General features: G+C 46.2%; 1 protein-coding gene across 2 annotated transcripts in view; it reads right to left on the bottom strand.

Moving 5' to 3' along the window:
* Positions 1–17,457, bottom strand: part of LOC141244128 (E3 ubiquitin-protein ligase RNF135-like) — a 128,188-nt gene that overhangs the window by 88,922 nt on the left and 21,809 nt on the right. For both annotated transcript variants that reach the window (XM_073668988.1, XM_073668989.1), the window contains exons 4-5: positions 16,581–16,749; positions 16,398–16,499 (exon numbers count right to left, since the gene is read on the bottom strand). In XM_073668988.1, the coding sequence (XP_073525089.1) occupies positions 16,398–16,499; positions 16,581–16,749 (271 nt within the window). The remainder of the gene's footprint in view (positions 1–16,397; positions 16,500–16,580; positions 16,750–17,457) is intronic.

Below are 17,457 nucleotides of genomic sequence, written 5' to 3'. Positions count from 1 at the left end.
CACACGGGGCTCTGGTGGTCTTATATATCACTAATGACTGATCATCATGTATCAGGCATGGACTGGACACACGAGGCTCTGGGGGTCTTATATATCACTAATGACTGATCATCATGTATCAGGCATGGACTGGACACACGAGGCTCTGGGGGTCTTATATATCACTAATGACTGATCATCATGTATCAGGCATGGACTGGACACACGGGGCTCTGGTGGTCTTATATATCACTAATGACTGATCATCATGTATCAGGCATGGACTGGACACACGAGGCTCTGGGGGTCTTATATATCACTAATGACTGATCATCATGTATCAGGCATGGACTGGACACACGGGGCTCTGGTGGTCTTATATATCACTAATGACTGATCATCATGTATCAGGCATGGACTGGACACACGAGGCTCTGGTGGTCTTATATATCACTAATGACTCATCATCATGTATCAGGCATGGACTGGACACACGGGGCTCTGGTGGTCTTATATATCACTAATGACTGATCATCATGTATCAGGCAAGGACTGGACACACGGGGCTCTGGTGGTCTTATATATCACTAATGACTGATCATCATGTATCAGGCATGGACTGGACACACGAGGCTCTGGGGGTCTTATATATCACTAATGACTGATCATCATGTATCAGGCATGGACTGGACACACGAGGCTCTGGTGGTCTTATATATCACTAATGACTGATCATCATGTATCAGGCATGGACTGGACACACGAGGCTCTGGTGGTCTTATATATCACTAATGACTGATCATCATGTATCAGGCATGGACTGGACACACGAGGCTCTGGTGGTCTTATATATCACTAATGACTGATCATCATGTATCAGGCAAGGACTGGACACACGGGGCTCTGGTGGTCTTATATATCACTAATGACTGATCATCATGTATCAGGCATGGACTGGACACACGAGGCTCTGGGGGTCTTATATATCACTAATGACTGATCATCATGTATCAGGCATGGACTGGACACACGAGGCTCTGGTGGTCTTATATATCACTAATGACTGATCATCATGTATCAGGCATGGACTGGACACTCGGGGCTCTGGTGGTCTTATATATCACTAATGACTGATCATCATGTATCAGGCATGGACTGGACCCACGGGGCTATGGGGGTCTTATATAACACTAATGACTGATCATCGTGTATCAGGCATGGACTGGACACACGGGGCTCTGGTGGTCTTATATATCACTAATGACTGATCATCATGTATCAGGCATGGACTGGACACACGAGGCTCTGGTGGTCTTATATATCACTAATGACCGATCATCATGTATCAGGCATGGACTGGACACAGGGGGCTCTGGTGGTCTTATATATCACTAATGACTGATCATCATGTATCAGGCATGGACTGGACACACGGGGCTCTGGTGGTCTTATATATCACTAATGACTGATCATCATGTATCAGGCATGGACTGGACACACGGGGCTCTGGTGGTCTTATATATCACTAATGACTGATCATTGTGTATCAGGCATGGACTGGACACACGAGGCTCTGGGGGTCTTATATATCACTAATGACTGATCATCATGTATCAGGCATGGACTGGACACACGAGGCTCTGGTGGTCTTATATATCACTAATGACCGATCATCATGTATCAGGCATGGACTGGACACACGGGGCTCTGGGGGTCTTATATATCACTAATGACTGATCATCATGTATCAGGCATGGACTGGACACACGAGGCTCTGGTGGTCTTATATATCACTAATGACCGATCATCATGTATCAGGCATGGACTGGACACACGGGGCTCTGGGGGTCTTATATATCACTAATGACTGATCATCATGTATCAGGCATGGACTGGACACACGGGGCTCTGGGGGTCTTATATATCACTAATGACTGATCATCATGTATCAGGTATGGACTGGACACACGGGGCTCTGGGGGTCTTATATATCACTAATGACTGATCGTCATGTATCAGGCATGGACTGGACACATGAGGCTCTGGTGGTCTTATATATCACTAATGACTGATCATCATGTATCAGGCATGGACTGGACACACGGGGCTCTGGTGGTCTTATATATCACTAATGACTGATCATTGTGTATCAGGCATGGACTGGACACACGGGGCTCTGGTGGTCTTATATATCACTAATGACTGATCATCATGTATCAGGCATGGACTGAACACACGGGGCTCTGGTGGTCTTATATATCACTAATGACTGATCATTGTGTATCAGGCATGGACTGGACACACGAGGCTCTGGGGGTCTTACATATCACTAATGACTGATCATCATGTATCAGGCATGGACTGGACACACGAGGCTCTGGGGGTCTTACATATCACTAATGACTGATCATCATGTATCAGGCATGGACTGGACACACGGGGCTCTGGTGGTCTTATATATCACTAATGACCGATCATCATGTATCAGGCATGGACTGGACACACGGGGCTCTGGGGGTCTTATATATCACTAATGACTGATCATCATGTATCAGGCATGGACTGGACACACGAGGCTCTGGTGGTCTTATATATCACTAATGACTGATCATCATGTATCAGGCATGGACTGGACACACAAGGCTCTGGTGGTCTTATATATCACTAATGACTGATCATCATGTATCAGGCATGGACTGGACACACGAGGCTCTGGTGGTCTTATATATCACTAATGACTGATCATCATGTATCAGGCATGGACTGGACACACGAGGCTCTGGTGGTCTTATATATCACTAATGACTGATCATCATGTATCAGGCATGGACTGGACACACGAGGCTCTGGTGGTCTTATATATCACTAATGACTGATCATCATGTATCAGGTATGGACTGGACACACGGGGCTCTGGTGGTCTTATATATCACTAATGACTGATCATCATGTATCAGGTATGGACTGGACACACGAGGCTCTGGTGGTCTTATATATCACTAATGACCGATCATCATGTATCAGGCATGGACTGGACACACGAGGCTCTGGTGGTCTTATATATCACTAATGACTGATCATCATGTATCAGGTATGGACTGGACACACGGGGCTCTGGTGGTCTTATATATCACTAATGACTGATCATCATGTATCAGGCATGGACTGGACACACGAGGCTCTGGTGGTCTTATATATCACTAATGACTGATCATCATGTATCAGGTATGGACTGGACACACGGGGCTCTGGGGGTCTTATATATCACTAATGACTGATCATCGTGTATCAGGTATGGACTGGACACACGGGGCTCTGGTGGTCTTATATATCACTAATGACTGATCATCATGTATCAGGCATGGACTGGACACACGGGGCTCTGGTGGTCTTATATATCACTAATGACTGATTATCATGTATCAGGTATGGACTGGACACACGAGGCTCTGGTGGTCTTATATATCACTAATGACTGATTATCATGTATCAGGCATGGACTGGACACACGGGGCTCTGGTGGTCTTATATATCACTAATGACTGATTATCATGTATCAGGCATGGACTGGACACACGAGGCTCTGGTGGTCTTATATATCACTAATGACTGACCATCATGTATCAGGCATGGACTGGACACACGGGGCTCTGGTGGTCTTATATATCACTAATGACTGATCATCATGTATCAGGCATGGACTGGACACACGGGGCTCTGGTGGTCTTATATATCACTAATGACTGATCATCATGTATCAGGCATGGACTGGACACACGAGGCTCTGGGGGTCTTATATATCACTAATGACTGATCATCATGTATCAGGTATGGACTGGACACACGAGGCTCTGGTGGTCTTATATATCACTAATGACTGATCATCATGTATCAGGCATGGACTGGACACACGAGGCTCTGGGGGTCTTATATATCACTAATGACTGATCATCATGTATCAGGTATGGACTGGACACACGGGGCTCTGGGGGTCTTATATATCACTAATGACTGATCATTGTGTATCAGGCACGGACTGGACACACGAGGCTCTGGGGGTCTTATATATCACTAATGACTGATCATCATGTATCAGGCATGGACTGGACACACGAGGCTCTGGGGGTCTTATATATCACTAATGACTGATCATCATGTATCAGGTATGGACTGGACACACGGGGCTCTGGGGGTCTTATATATCACTAATGACTGATCATCATGTATCAGGCATGGACTGGACACACGAGGCTCTGGGGGTCTTATATATCACTAATGACTGATCATCATGTATCAGGCATGGACTGGACACACGGGGCTCTGGTGGTCTTATATATCACTAATGACCGATCATCATGTATCAGGCATGGACTGGACACACGGGGCTCTGGTGGTCTTATATATCACTAATGACCGATCATCATGTATCAGGCATGGACTGGACACAGGGGGCTCTGGTGGTCTTATATATCACTAATGACCGATCGTCATGTATCAGGCATGGACTGGACACACGAGGCTCTGGTGGTCTTATATATCACTAATGACTGATCATCATGTATCAGGCATGGACTGGACACACGAGGCTCTGGTGGTCTTATATATCACTAATGACTGATCATCATGTATCAGGCATGGACTGGACACACGAGGCTCTGGTGGTCTTATATATCACTAATGACCGATCATCATGTATCAGGCATGGACTGGACACACGGGGCTCTGGGGGTCTTATATATCACTAATGACTGATCGTCATGTATCAGGCATGGACTGGACACACGAGGCTCTGGTGGTCTTATATATCACTAATGACTGATCATCATGTATCAGGCATGGACTGGACACACGAGGCTCTGGTGGTCTTATATATCACTAATGACTGATCATCATGTATCAGGCATGGACTGGACACACGGGGCTCTGGTGGTCTTATATATCACTAATGACTGATCATCATGTATCAGGCATGGACTGGACACACGAGGCTCTGGGGGTCTTATATATCACTAATGACTGATCATCATGTATCAGGCATGGACTGGACACACGGGGCTCTGGTGGTCTTATATATCACTAATGACTGATCATCATGTATCAGGCATGGACTGGACACACGAGGCTCTGGTGGTCTTATATATCACTAATGACTGATCATCATGTATCAGGCATGGACTGGACACACGGGGCTCTGGTGGTCTTATATATCACTAATGACTGATCGTCATGTATCAGGCATGGACTGGACACACGGGGCTCTGGGGGTCTTATATATCACTAATGACTGATCATCATGTATCAGGCATGGACTGGACACACGAGGCTCTGGTGGTCTTATATATCACTAATGACTGATCATCATGTATCAGGCATGGACTGGACACACGGGGCTCTGGGGGTCTTATATATCACTAATGACTGATCATCATGTATCAGGCATGGACTGGACACACGAGGCTCTGGTGGTCTTATATATCACTAATGACTGATCATCATGTATCAGGCATGGACTGGACACATGAGGCTCTGGTGGTCTTATATATCACTAATGACTGATCATCATGTATCAGGCATGGACTGGACACACGAGGCTCTGGTGGTCTTATATATCACTAATGACTGATCATCATGTATCAGGTATGGACTGGACACACGGGGCTCTGGTGGTCTTATATATCACTAATGACTGATCATCATGTATCAGGTATGGACTGGACACACGGGGCTCTGGTGGTCTTATATATCACTAATGACTGATCATCATGTATCAAGCATGGACTGGACACACGGGGCTCTGGGGGTCTTATATATCACTAATGACTGATCATCATGTATCAAGCATGGACTGGACACACGGGGCTCTGGGGGTCTTATATATCACTAATGACTGATCATCATGTATCAGGCATGGACTGGACACACGAGGTTCTGGGGGTCTTATATATCACTAATGACTGATCATCATGTATCAGGCATGGACTGAACACACGGGGCTCTGGTGGTCTTATATATCACTAATGACTGATCATCATGTATCAGGCATGGACTGGACACACGGGGCTCTGGGGGTCTTATATATCACTAATGACTGATCATCGTGTATCAGGCATGGACTGGACACACGGGGCTCTGGGGGTCTTATATATCACTAATGACTGATCATCATGTATCAGGCATGGACTGGACACACGAGGCTCTGGGGGTCTTATATATCACTAATGACTGATCATCGTGTATCAGGCATGGACTGGACACACGAGGCTCTGGTGGTCTTATATATCACTAATGACTGATCATCATGTATCAGGCATGGACTGGACACACGGGGCTCTGGTGGTCTTATATATCACTAATGACTGATCATCATGTATCAGGCATGGACTGGACACACGAGGCTCTGGTGGTCTTATATATCACTAATGACTGATCATCATGTATCAGGCATGGACTGGACACACGAGGCTCTGGGGGTCTTATATATCACTAATGACTAACCATCATGTATCAGGTATGGACTGGACACACGGGGCTCTGGTGGTCTTATATATCACTAATGACTGATCATCATGTATCAGGCATGGACTGGACACACGGGGCTCTGGTGGTCTTATATATCACTAATGACCGATCATCATGTATCAGGCATGGACTGGACACACGAGGCTCTGGGGGTCTTATATATCACTAATGACTGATCATCATGTATCAGGCATGGACTGGACACACGAGGCTCTGGTGGTCTTATATATCACTAATGACCGGTCATCATGTATCAGGCATGGACTGGACACGGGGCTCTGGGGGTCTTATATATCACTAATGACTGATCATCATGTATCAGGCATGGACTGGACACACGGGGCTCTGGTGGTCTTATATATCACTAATGACCGATCATCATGTATCAGGCATGGACTGGACACAGGGGGCTCTGGTGGTCTTATATATCACTAATGACCAATCATCATGTATCAGGCATGGACTGGACACACGGGGCTCTGGGGGTCTTATATATCACTAATGACTGATCATCATGTATCAGGCATGGACTGGACACACGGGGCTCTGGGGGTCTTATATATCACTAATGACTGATCATCATGTATCAGGCATGGACTGGACACACGGGGCTCTGGTGGTCTTATATATCACTAATGACCGATCATCATGTATCAGGCATGGACTGGACACACGAGGCTCTGGTGGTCTTATATATCACTAATGACTGATCGTCATGTATCAGGCATGGACTGGACACACGAGGCTCTGGTGGTCTTATATATCACTAATGACTGATCATCATGTATCAGGCATGGACTGGACACACGAGGCTCTGGTGGTCTTATATATCACTAATGACTGATCGTCATGTATCAGGCATGGACTGGACACACGAGGCTCTGGTGGTCTTATATATCACTAATGACTGATCATCATGTATCAGGCATGGACTGGACACACAAGGCTCTGGTGGTCTTATATATCACTAATGACTGATCATCATGTATCAGGCATGGACTGGACACACGGGGCTCTGGTGGTCTTATATATCACTAATGACCGATCATCATGTATCAGGCATGGACTGGACACACGAGGCTCTGGTGGTCTTATATATCACTAATGACCAATCATCATGTATCAGGCATGGACTGGACACACGAGGCTCTGGTGGTCTTATATATCACTAATGACCGATCATCATGTATCAGGCATGGACTGGACACACGGGGCTCTGGTGGTCTTATATATCACTAATGACTGATCATCATGTATCAGGCATGGACTGGACACACGGGGCTCTGGTGGTCTTATATATCACTAATGACCGATCATCATGTATCAGGCATGGACTGGACACAGGGGGCTCTGGTGGTCTTATATATCACTAATGACCAATCATCATGTATCAGGCATGGACTGGACACACGGGGCTCTGGGGGTCTTATATATCACTAATGACTGATCATCATGTATCAGGCATGGACTGGACACACGGGGCTCTGGGGGTCTTATATATCACTAATGACTGATCGTCATGTATCAGGCATGGACTGGACACACGAGGCTCTGGTGGTCTTATATATCACTAATGACTGATCACCATGTATCAGGCATGGACTGGACACACGAGGCTCTGGTGGTCTTATATATCACTAATGACTGATCACCATGTATCAGGCATGGACTGGACACACGAGGCTCTGGGGGTCTTATATATCACTAATGACTGATCATCATGTATCAGGCATGGACTGGACACACGAGGCTCTGGTGGTCTTATATATCACTAATGACTGATCATCATGTATCAGGCATGGACTGGACACACGGGGCTCTGGTGGTCTTATATATCACTAATGACTGATCATCATGTATCAGGCATGGACTGGACACACGAGGCTCTGGTGGTCTTATATATCACTAATGACTGATCATCATGTATCAGGCATGGACTGGACACAGGGGGCTCTGGGGGTCTTATATATCACTAATGACTGATCATCATGTATCAGGCATGGACTGGACACACGAGGCTCTGGTGGTCTTATATATCACTAATGACTGATCATCATGTATCAGGCATGGACTGGACACACGAGGCTCTGGTGGTCTTATATATCACTAATGACTGATCGTCATGTATCAGGCATGGACTGGACACACGAGGCTCTGGTGGTCTTATATATCACTAATGACTGATCATCATGTATCAGGCATGGACTGGACACACGAGGCTCTGGTGGTCTTATATATCACTAATGACCGATCATCATGTATCAGGCATGGACTGGACACACGAGGCTCTGGTGGTCTTATATATCACTAATGACTGATCATCATGTATCAGGCATGGACTGGACACACGGGGCTCTGGTGGTCTTATATATCACTAATGACCGATCATCATGTATCAGGCATGGACTGGACACACGGGGCTCTGGTGGTCTTATATATCACTAATGACCGATCATCATGTATCAGGCATGGACTGGACACACGAGGCTCTGGTGGTCTTATATATCACTAATGACTGATCGTCATGTATCAGGCATGGACTGGACACACGAGGCTCTGGTGGTCTTATATATCACTAATGACTGATCATCATGTATCAGGCATGGACTGGACACACGGGGCTCTGGTGGTCTTATATATCACTAATGACCGATCATCATGTATCAGGCATGGACTGGACACACGGGGCTCTGGTGGTCTTATATATCACTAATGACCGATCATCATGTATCAGGCATGGACTGGACACACGAGGCTCTGGTGGTCTTATATATCACTAATGACCGATCATCATGTATCAGGCATGGACTGGACACACGGGGCTCTGGTGGTCTTATATATCACTAATGACCGATCATCATGTATCAGGCATGGACTGGACACACGGGGCTCTGGTGGTCTTATATATCACTAATGACTGATCATCATGTATCAGGCATGGACTGGACACACGGGGCTCTGGTGGTCTTATATATCACTAATGACTGATCATCATGTATCAGGCATGGACTGGACACACGGGGCTCTGGGGGTCTTATATATCACTAATGACTGATCATCATGTATCAGGCATGGACTGGACACACGGGGCTCTGGGGGTCTTATATATCACTAATGACTGATCATCATGTATCAGGCATGGACTGGACACACGGGGCTCTGGGGGTCTTATATATCACTAATGACTGATCGTCATGTATCAGGCATGGACTGGACACACGGGGCTCTGGTGGTCTTATATATCACTAATGACTGATCATCATGTATCAGGCATGGACTGGACACACGAGGCTCTGGTGGTCTTATATATCACTAATGACTGATCGTCATGTATCAGGCATGGACTGGACACACGAGGCTCTGGTGGTCTTATATATCACTAATGACTGATCGTCATGTATCAGGCATGGACTGGACACACGAGGCTCTGGTGGTCTTATATATCACTAATGACTGATCATCATGTATCAGGCATGGACTGGACACACGGGGCTCTGGTGGTCTTATATATCACTAATGACTGATCGTCATGTATCAGGCATGGACTGGACACACGAGGCTCTGGTGGTCTTATATATCACTAATGACCGATCATCATGTATCAGGCATGGACTGGACACACGAGGCTCTGGTGGTCTTATATATCACTAATGACCGATCATCATGTATCAGGCATGGACTGGACACACGAGGCTCTGGTGGTCTTATATATCACTAATGACCGATCATCATGTATCAGGCATGGACTGGACACACGAGGCTCTGGTGGTCTTATATATCACTAATGACCGATCATCATGTATCAGGCATGGACTGGACACACGGGGCTCTGGTGGTCTTATATATCACTAATGACTGATCATCATGTATCAGGCATGTACTGGACACACGAGGCTCTGGTGGTCTTATATATCACTAATGACTGATCGTCATGTATCAGGCATGGACTGGACACACGGGGCTCTGGGGGTCTTATATATCACTAATGACTGATCGTCATGTATCAGGCATGGACTGGACACACGAGGCTCTGGTGGTCTTATATATCACTAATGACTGATCATCATGTATCAGGCATGGACTGGACACACGAGGCTCTGGGGGTCTTATATATCACTAATGACTGATCATCATGTATCAGGCATGGACTGGACACACGGGGCTCTGGTGGTCTTATATATCACTAATGACTGATCGTCATGTATCAGGCATGGACCGGACACACGAGGCTCTGGTGGTCTTATATATCACTAATGACCGATCATCATGTATCAGGCATGGACTGGACACACGAGGCTCTGGTGGTCTTATATATCACTAATGACTGATCATCATGTATCAGGCATGGACTGGACACACGGGGCTCTGGTGGTCTTATATATCACTAATGACTGATCGTCATGTATCAGGCATGGACCGGACACACGAGGCTCTGGTGGTCTTATATATCACTAATGACCGATCATCATGTATCAGGCATGGACTGGACACACGAGGCTCTGGTGGTCTTATATATCACTAATGACCGATCGTCATGTATCAGGCATGGACTGGACACACGGGGCTCTGGGGGTCTTATATATCACTAATGACTGATCGTCATGTATCAGGCATGGACTGGACACACGAGGCTCTGGTGGTCTTATATATCACTAATGACTGATCGTCATGTATCAGGCATGGACTGGACACACGGGGCTCTGGTGGTCTTATATATCACTAATGACTGATCATCATGTATCAGGCATGGACTGGACACAGGAGGCTCTGGGGGTCTTATATATCACTAATGACCGATCATCATGTATCAGGCATGGACTGGACACACGAGGCTCTGGTGGTCTTATATATCACTAATGACCGATCATCATGTATCAGGCATGGACTGGACACACGAGGCTCTGGTGGTCTTATATATCACTAATGACTGATCATCATGTATCAGGCATGGACTGGACACACGGGGCTCTGGTGGTCTTATATATCACTAATGACTGATCATCATGTATCAGGCATGTACTGGACACACGAGGCTCTGGTGGTCTTATATATCACTAATGACTGATCGTCATGTATCAGGCATGGACTGGACACACGGGGCTCTGGGGGTCTTATATATCACTAATGACTGATCGTCATGTATCAGGCATGGACTGGACACACGAGGCTCTGGTGGTCTTATATATCACTAATGACTGATCATCATGTATCAGGCATGGACTGGACACACGAGGCTCTGGGGGTCTTATATATCACTAATGACTGATCATCATGTATCAGGCATGGACTGGACACACGGGGCTCTGGTGGTCTTATATATCACTAATGACTGATCGTCATGTATCAGGCATGGACCGGACACACGAGGCTCTGGTGGTCTTATATATCACTAATGACCGATCATCATGTATCAGGCATGGACTGGACACACGAGGCTCTGGTGGTCTTATATATCACTAATGACTGATCATCATGTATCAGGCATGGACTGGACACACGGGGCTCTGGTGGTCTTATATATCACTAATGACTGATCGTCATGTATCAGGCATGGACCGGACACACGAGGCTCTGGTGGTCTTATATATCACTAATGACTGATCATCATGTATCAGGCATGGACTGGACACACGAGGCTCTGGTGGTCTTATATATCACTAATGACTGATCATCATGTATCAGGCATGGACTGGACACACGGGGCTCTGGGGGTCTTATATATCACTAATGACTGATCGTCATGTATCAGGCATGGACCGGACACACGAGGCTCTGGTGGTCTTATATATCACTAATGACTGATCATCATGTATCAGGCATGGACTGGACACACGAGGCTCTGGTGGTCTTATATATCACTAATGACTGATCATCATGTATCAGGCATGGACTGGACACACGGGGCTCTGGTGGTCTTATATATCACTAATGACTGATCGTCATGTATCAGGCATGGACCGGACACACGAGGCTCTGGTGGTCTTATATATCACTAATGACCGATCATCATGTATCAGGCATGGACTGGACACACGGGGCTCTGGTGGTCTTATATATCACTAATGACCGATCATCATGTATCAGGCATGGACTGGACACACGAGGCTCTGGTGGTCTTATATATCACTAATGACTGATCATCATGTATCAGGCATGGACTGGACACACGGGGCTCTGGTGGTCTTATATATCACTAATGACTGATCATCATGTATCAGGCATGTACTGGACACACGAGGCTCTGGTGGTCTTATATATCACTAATGACTGATCGTCATGTATCAGGCATGGACTGGACACACGGGGCTCTGGGGGTCTTATATATCACTAATGACTGATCGTCATGTATCAGGCATGGACTGGACACACGAGGCTCTGGGGGTCTTATATATCACTAATGACTGATCATCATGTATCAGGCATGGACTGGACACACGGGGCTCTGGTGGTCTTATATATCACTAATGACTGATCATCATGTATCAGGCATGGACTGGACACAGGAGGCTCTGGGGGTCTTATATATCACTAATGACCGATCATCATGTATCAGGCATGGACTGGACACACGAGGCTCTGGGGGTCTTATATATCACTAATGACCGATCATCATGTATCAGGCATGGACTGGACACACGGGGCTCTGGTGGTCTTATATATCACTAATGACCGATCATCATGTATCAGGCATGGACTGGACACACGGGGCTCTGGTGGTCTTATATATCACTAATGACTGATCATCATGTATCAGGCATGGACTGGACACACGGGGCTCTGGTGGTCTTATATATCACTAATGACTAATCATCATGTATCAGGCATGGACTGGACACACGGGGCTCTGGTGGTCTTATATATCACTAATGACTGATCATCATGTATCAGGCATGGACTGGACACACGAGGCTCTGGGGGTCTTATATATCACTAATGACTGATCATCATGTATCAGGCATGGACTGGACACACGAGGCTCTGGTGGTCTTATATATCACTAATGACTGATCATCATGTATCAGGTATGGACTGGACACAGGGGGCTCTGGGGGTCTTATATATCACTCATGAGCTGGCAGTATATAGAGCGGCTCTTCCGCAGTTACCATGTCGGGGGGAGTGTGTAAAGTGAAGGGGTCAGCGCGGCGCCCGATATTGAATAAGGCGCTGGGAGAAGATAAATACAACCCTCTTTATTGGTATTGTTATGGACACGACGCGTTTCTGCAGGGGTCCGCTGCCTTCTTCAGGTGGGATTTCTGTCCAGATGCTGAATTAAACAGTTTCGATCTCTTTTTAAATCTGAACAATTTATTTTGTGAATTGACCATTAAAGGAGGAGTCGTGACTATGGACAGATCCTGGTACTTGTGTGAGGGTCTTACGATACTTCCTGACCATCAATACTACCATAAGTTGGATATTGACCCTTCCATCTCCATCTTTGTGCAATATAATTATTTGATCAAGGAAGGTTATGAGAAGGGCATTCTGAATAAGAATGAAAAGAGGTTTCTACACATTCCTAGTTACCGGACCCCCATTTTTTACCTAAATTACACAAGGATCCCTGTAACCCACCCCGACGTCCCATCATATCCGGGATAAATTCCATTACGTCCATTCTAATGGAAGATGATAGTATCCCCCCTTTTTTCATCTTGAAATCAATAGAATTCATATTAAATAATAATGTCTTCTTATTCGAAGATAATTTTCACAAGCAGATAAAGGGCTGTGCAATAGGGACGAGGGTAGCTCCCAGCTACTTGACTATCTTCATGGGACGCTTTGAATCTTTGTTCATCACGTCTTCTCCTCTAACCCATTATATCGTCGTTACATCGATGATCTGTTTTTTTTATCTGGGAAGGGACGGAAAAATCAGCCCAGGATTTTTTTGAAACTTTGGATAGTAACCCATGGGGCCTTAAGTCACGTCTTCTCCTCTAACTCAAGGTCGTATACGATTATATCATCGTTACATCGATGATCTGTTTTTTTTATCTGGGAAGGGACGGAAAAATCAGCCCAGGATTTTTTTGAAACTTTGGATAGTAACCCATGGGGCCTTAAGTCACGTCTTCTCCTCTAACTCAAGGTCGTATACGATTATATCATCGTTACATCGATGATCTGTTCTTCATCTGATAAGGGACGGAAAAATCAGCCCAGGATTTTTTTGAAACTTTGGATAGTAACCCATGGGGTCTTAAGTCACGTCTTCTCCTCTAACTCAAGGTCGTATACGATTATATCGTCGTTACATCGATGATCTGTTTTTTTATCTGGGAAGGGACGGAAAAATCAGCCCAGGATTTTTTTGAAACTTTGGATAGTAACCCATGGGGTCTTAAGTCACATCTTCTCCTCTAACTCAAGGTCGTATACGATTATATCGTCGTTACATCGATGATCTGTTTTTTTTATCTGGGAAGGGACGGAAAAATCAGCCCAGGATTTTTTTGAAACTTTGGATAGTAACCCATGGGGCCTTAAGTCACGTCTTCTCCTCTAACTCAAGGTCGTATACGATTATATCATCGTTACATCGATGATCTGTTCTTCATCTGATAAGGGACGGAAAAATCAGCCCAGGATTTTTTTGAAACTTTGGATAGTAACCCATGGGGTCTTAAGTCACGTCTTCTCCTCTAACTCAAGGTCGTATACGATTATATCCTCGTTACATCGATGATCTGTTTTTTTATCTGGGAAGGGACGGAAAAATCAGCCCAGGATTTTTTTGAAACTTTGGATAGTAACCCATGGGGTCTTAAGTCACGTCTTCTCCTCTAACTCAAGGTCGTATACGATTATATCGTCGTTACATCGATGATCTGTTTTTTTTATCTGGGAAGGGACGGAAAAATCAGCCCAGGATTTTTTTGAAACTTTCTTAAGTTCACTGTATCCTTGTTAATTGACTCCATACAGTTTCTTGACTTAGTTTTGAAGTTGGATGATTTGGGGAGGGTTCTCATGTCCACCCATTTCAAAACCGTGGATGTGAATAGCTACCTCCGCTTTGACAGTGGCCATCTTCCAAGGTGGATTAAGAACATTCCGTATGGCCAGTATTGGCGTATACGGAAAAAACTGTACGCAGGATGAAGACTTTGAAAAGGAGGCCGATGTCCTTGAAAAAAGATTCTTGAGGAAGGGGTATCCTAAGAAATTGATTAGGGATGCGCATAAAAGAATCAAGCCGCTTAGTCAGGAATCATGTTTGGCTCGAATTTCTGACTCCACCTGATGAAGGCAGCGGATCACTGCAGAAACGCGTCGTGGGCGTAACGATACCAATAAAGAGTTTTTTTATCTTCTCCCAGCGCCTTATTCAGTATCGGGCGCCCCACTGACCACCTCATTTTGCACACTGTTCACTTTTCCCGTTGGGAGTTGTGGGTCGGGGCTGCGGAGATCTGGATATATCTCTAGCTGCAGGACCTGCGACGATGTCACCACCCGAGTGATCCTGGGAGTCGTGGCTCGGGGCTGCGGAGATCTGGATATATCTCTAGCTGCAGGACCTGCAATGATGTCACCACCCGCGTGATCCTGGGAGTCGTGGTTCGGGGCTGCGGAGATCTGGATATATCTCTAGCTGCAGGACCTGCGACGATGTCACCACCCGCGTGATCCGTTCCTGGAACCATGTGATTGGAAGCTCCGTCTGCTAACTCATAGGGGACGCTGAAGGCATCGTGGCAGCGCTATTAGCGCCAGTGGCCATTTAACCTGGGTTGTACGATCTGCACAACCCACCGAGGTGAGCAGACCACTATATGTGCGCGCACACTCCATCTTCATACAGGTTCACACGAGTACTGCACTTTTCCACCCCACCCCTTTTGTCTTTCATGGTTACCATGTCGGGCAGAGGATGGCGCACTTACACTGCAGGAGTCGGCTCGGAGGTCTTACGGGAACGCTGACACTCATCTCCTGCTCACAAGGCTGCGAGGATCCGGGAGACAAGACCAGGGAGTCCTCCAGAACTGGAAGGAGATGGATATGAATGCCATGAATACCTCATCACTCTGGTGGTCCGCATCCACCCTGGTGTGGATCATCCTAACCTTTCTTGGGTGGGCAGGGGTTGTCTTCCAGCAGCGCGTGGGACAGAAGACTCTTCTTCATGTTGGTCACAGCGTCAGTGGTGTCTACAACGCGGTTCTCATCAAATGTGTAAGGGCTCTGGGACACCAATGATGATGGCGACATGAAGGTCTCCTCAGATCCAACACCCTGAGGACCAACAGAGGAAACGATCCGTCAAGATACTGGAGCAGGATTTTCCTCAACAGTGGGCTCCTTCCCTGTTCCTCAGGCTAGGAAGACCCTAGGATCTCTCTGTTCCCCAGATTACCCCTGATGGTGGAGATGCTGGGGTCTAGTACTTTGCTATGTTCTTATATGAAGCTGTTCTGTTTCCTCCCTCCCCCACGGGCAGAAGTGTATAGGATAACATTAATCTGACCGAGAAAACTACAATCATAGAAATAGACTGACAAAATAACAGCGTGGAAATCAAGTAAACAGTAGGAGGGGTAAAGCAGACGGGAAGAGGATTAGGACAGAGAAAATACTCAATCCACACCAATATCTCCTGAAAGCAAGACCAACCGACTGCTACTAATTCAGACTACTCCTTCACAACCAAACCAGGAGTGTGAGCCATCACTGAGTGGCGAGCATATGTACTAAAGAGGAGTGGTCAACACAGAACAGCTGAGACAATTCAGGATGGGGAGCTCCAGAAGATCAACTGAGCTGATTAAAGTTTGTGTAACCAAAAGCCGCCATCTTCTGGAATCCCCGTGACAAGATCATGTCACAGAGCACAGCTGACGACGGTACGATCCCACTAACGGGCCGGAGCAATCCTCGTAGGGTCACAGCACTACGGACCTGGACAGCAGAGAAGGACTTCACCCCGGTCACCAAGAACCAAGG

This window comes from Phyllobates terribilis, unplaced genomic scaffold (genome assembly GCF_046119375.1).
Source record: "Phyllobates terribilis strain yellow unplaced genomic scaffold, ASM4611937v1 Scaffold_1489__1_contigs__length_274966, whole genome shotgun sequence".
Taxonomy (NCBI): Eukaryota; Metazoa; Chordata; class Amphibia; order Anura; family Dendrobatidae; genus Phyllobates; species Phyllobates terribilis.
Note: the sequence above shows the minus strand (reverse complement) of the source record. Positions and strands in the feature narration are given on the sequence as shown.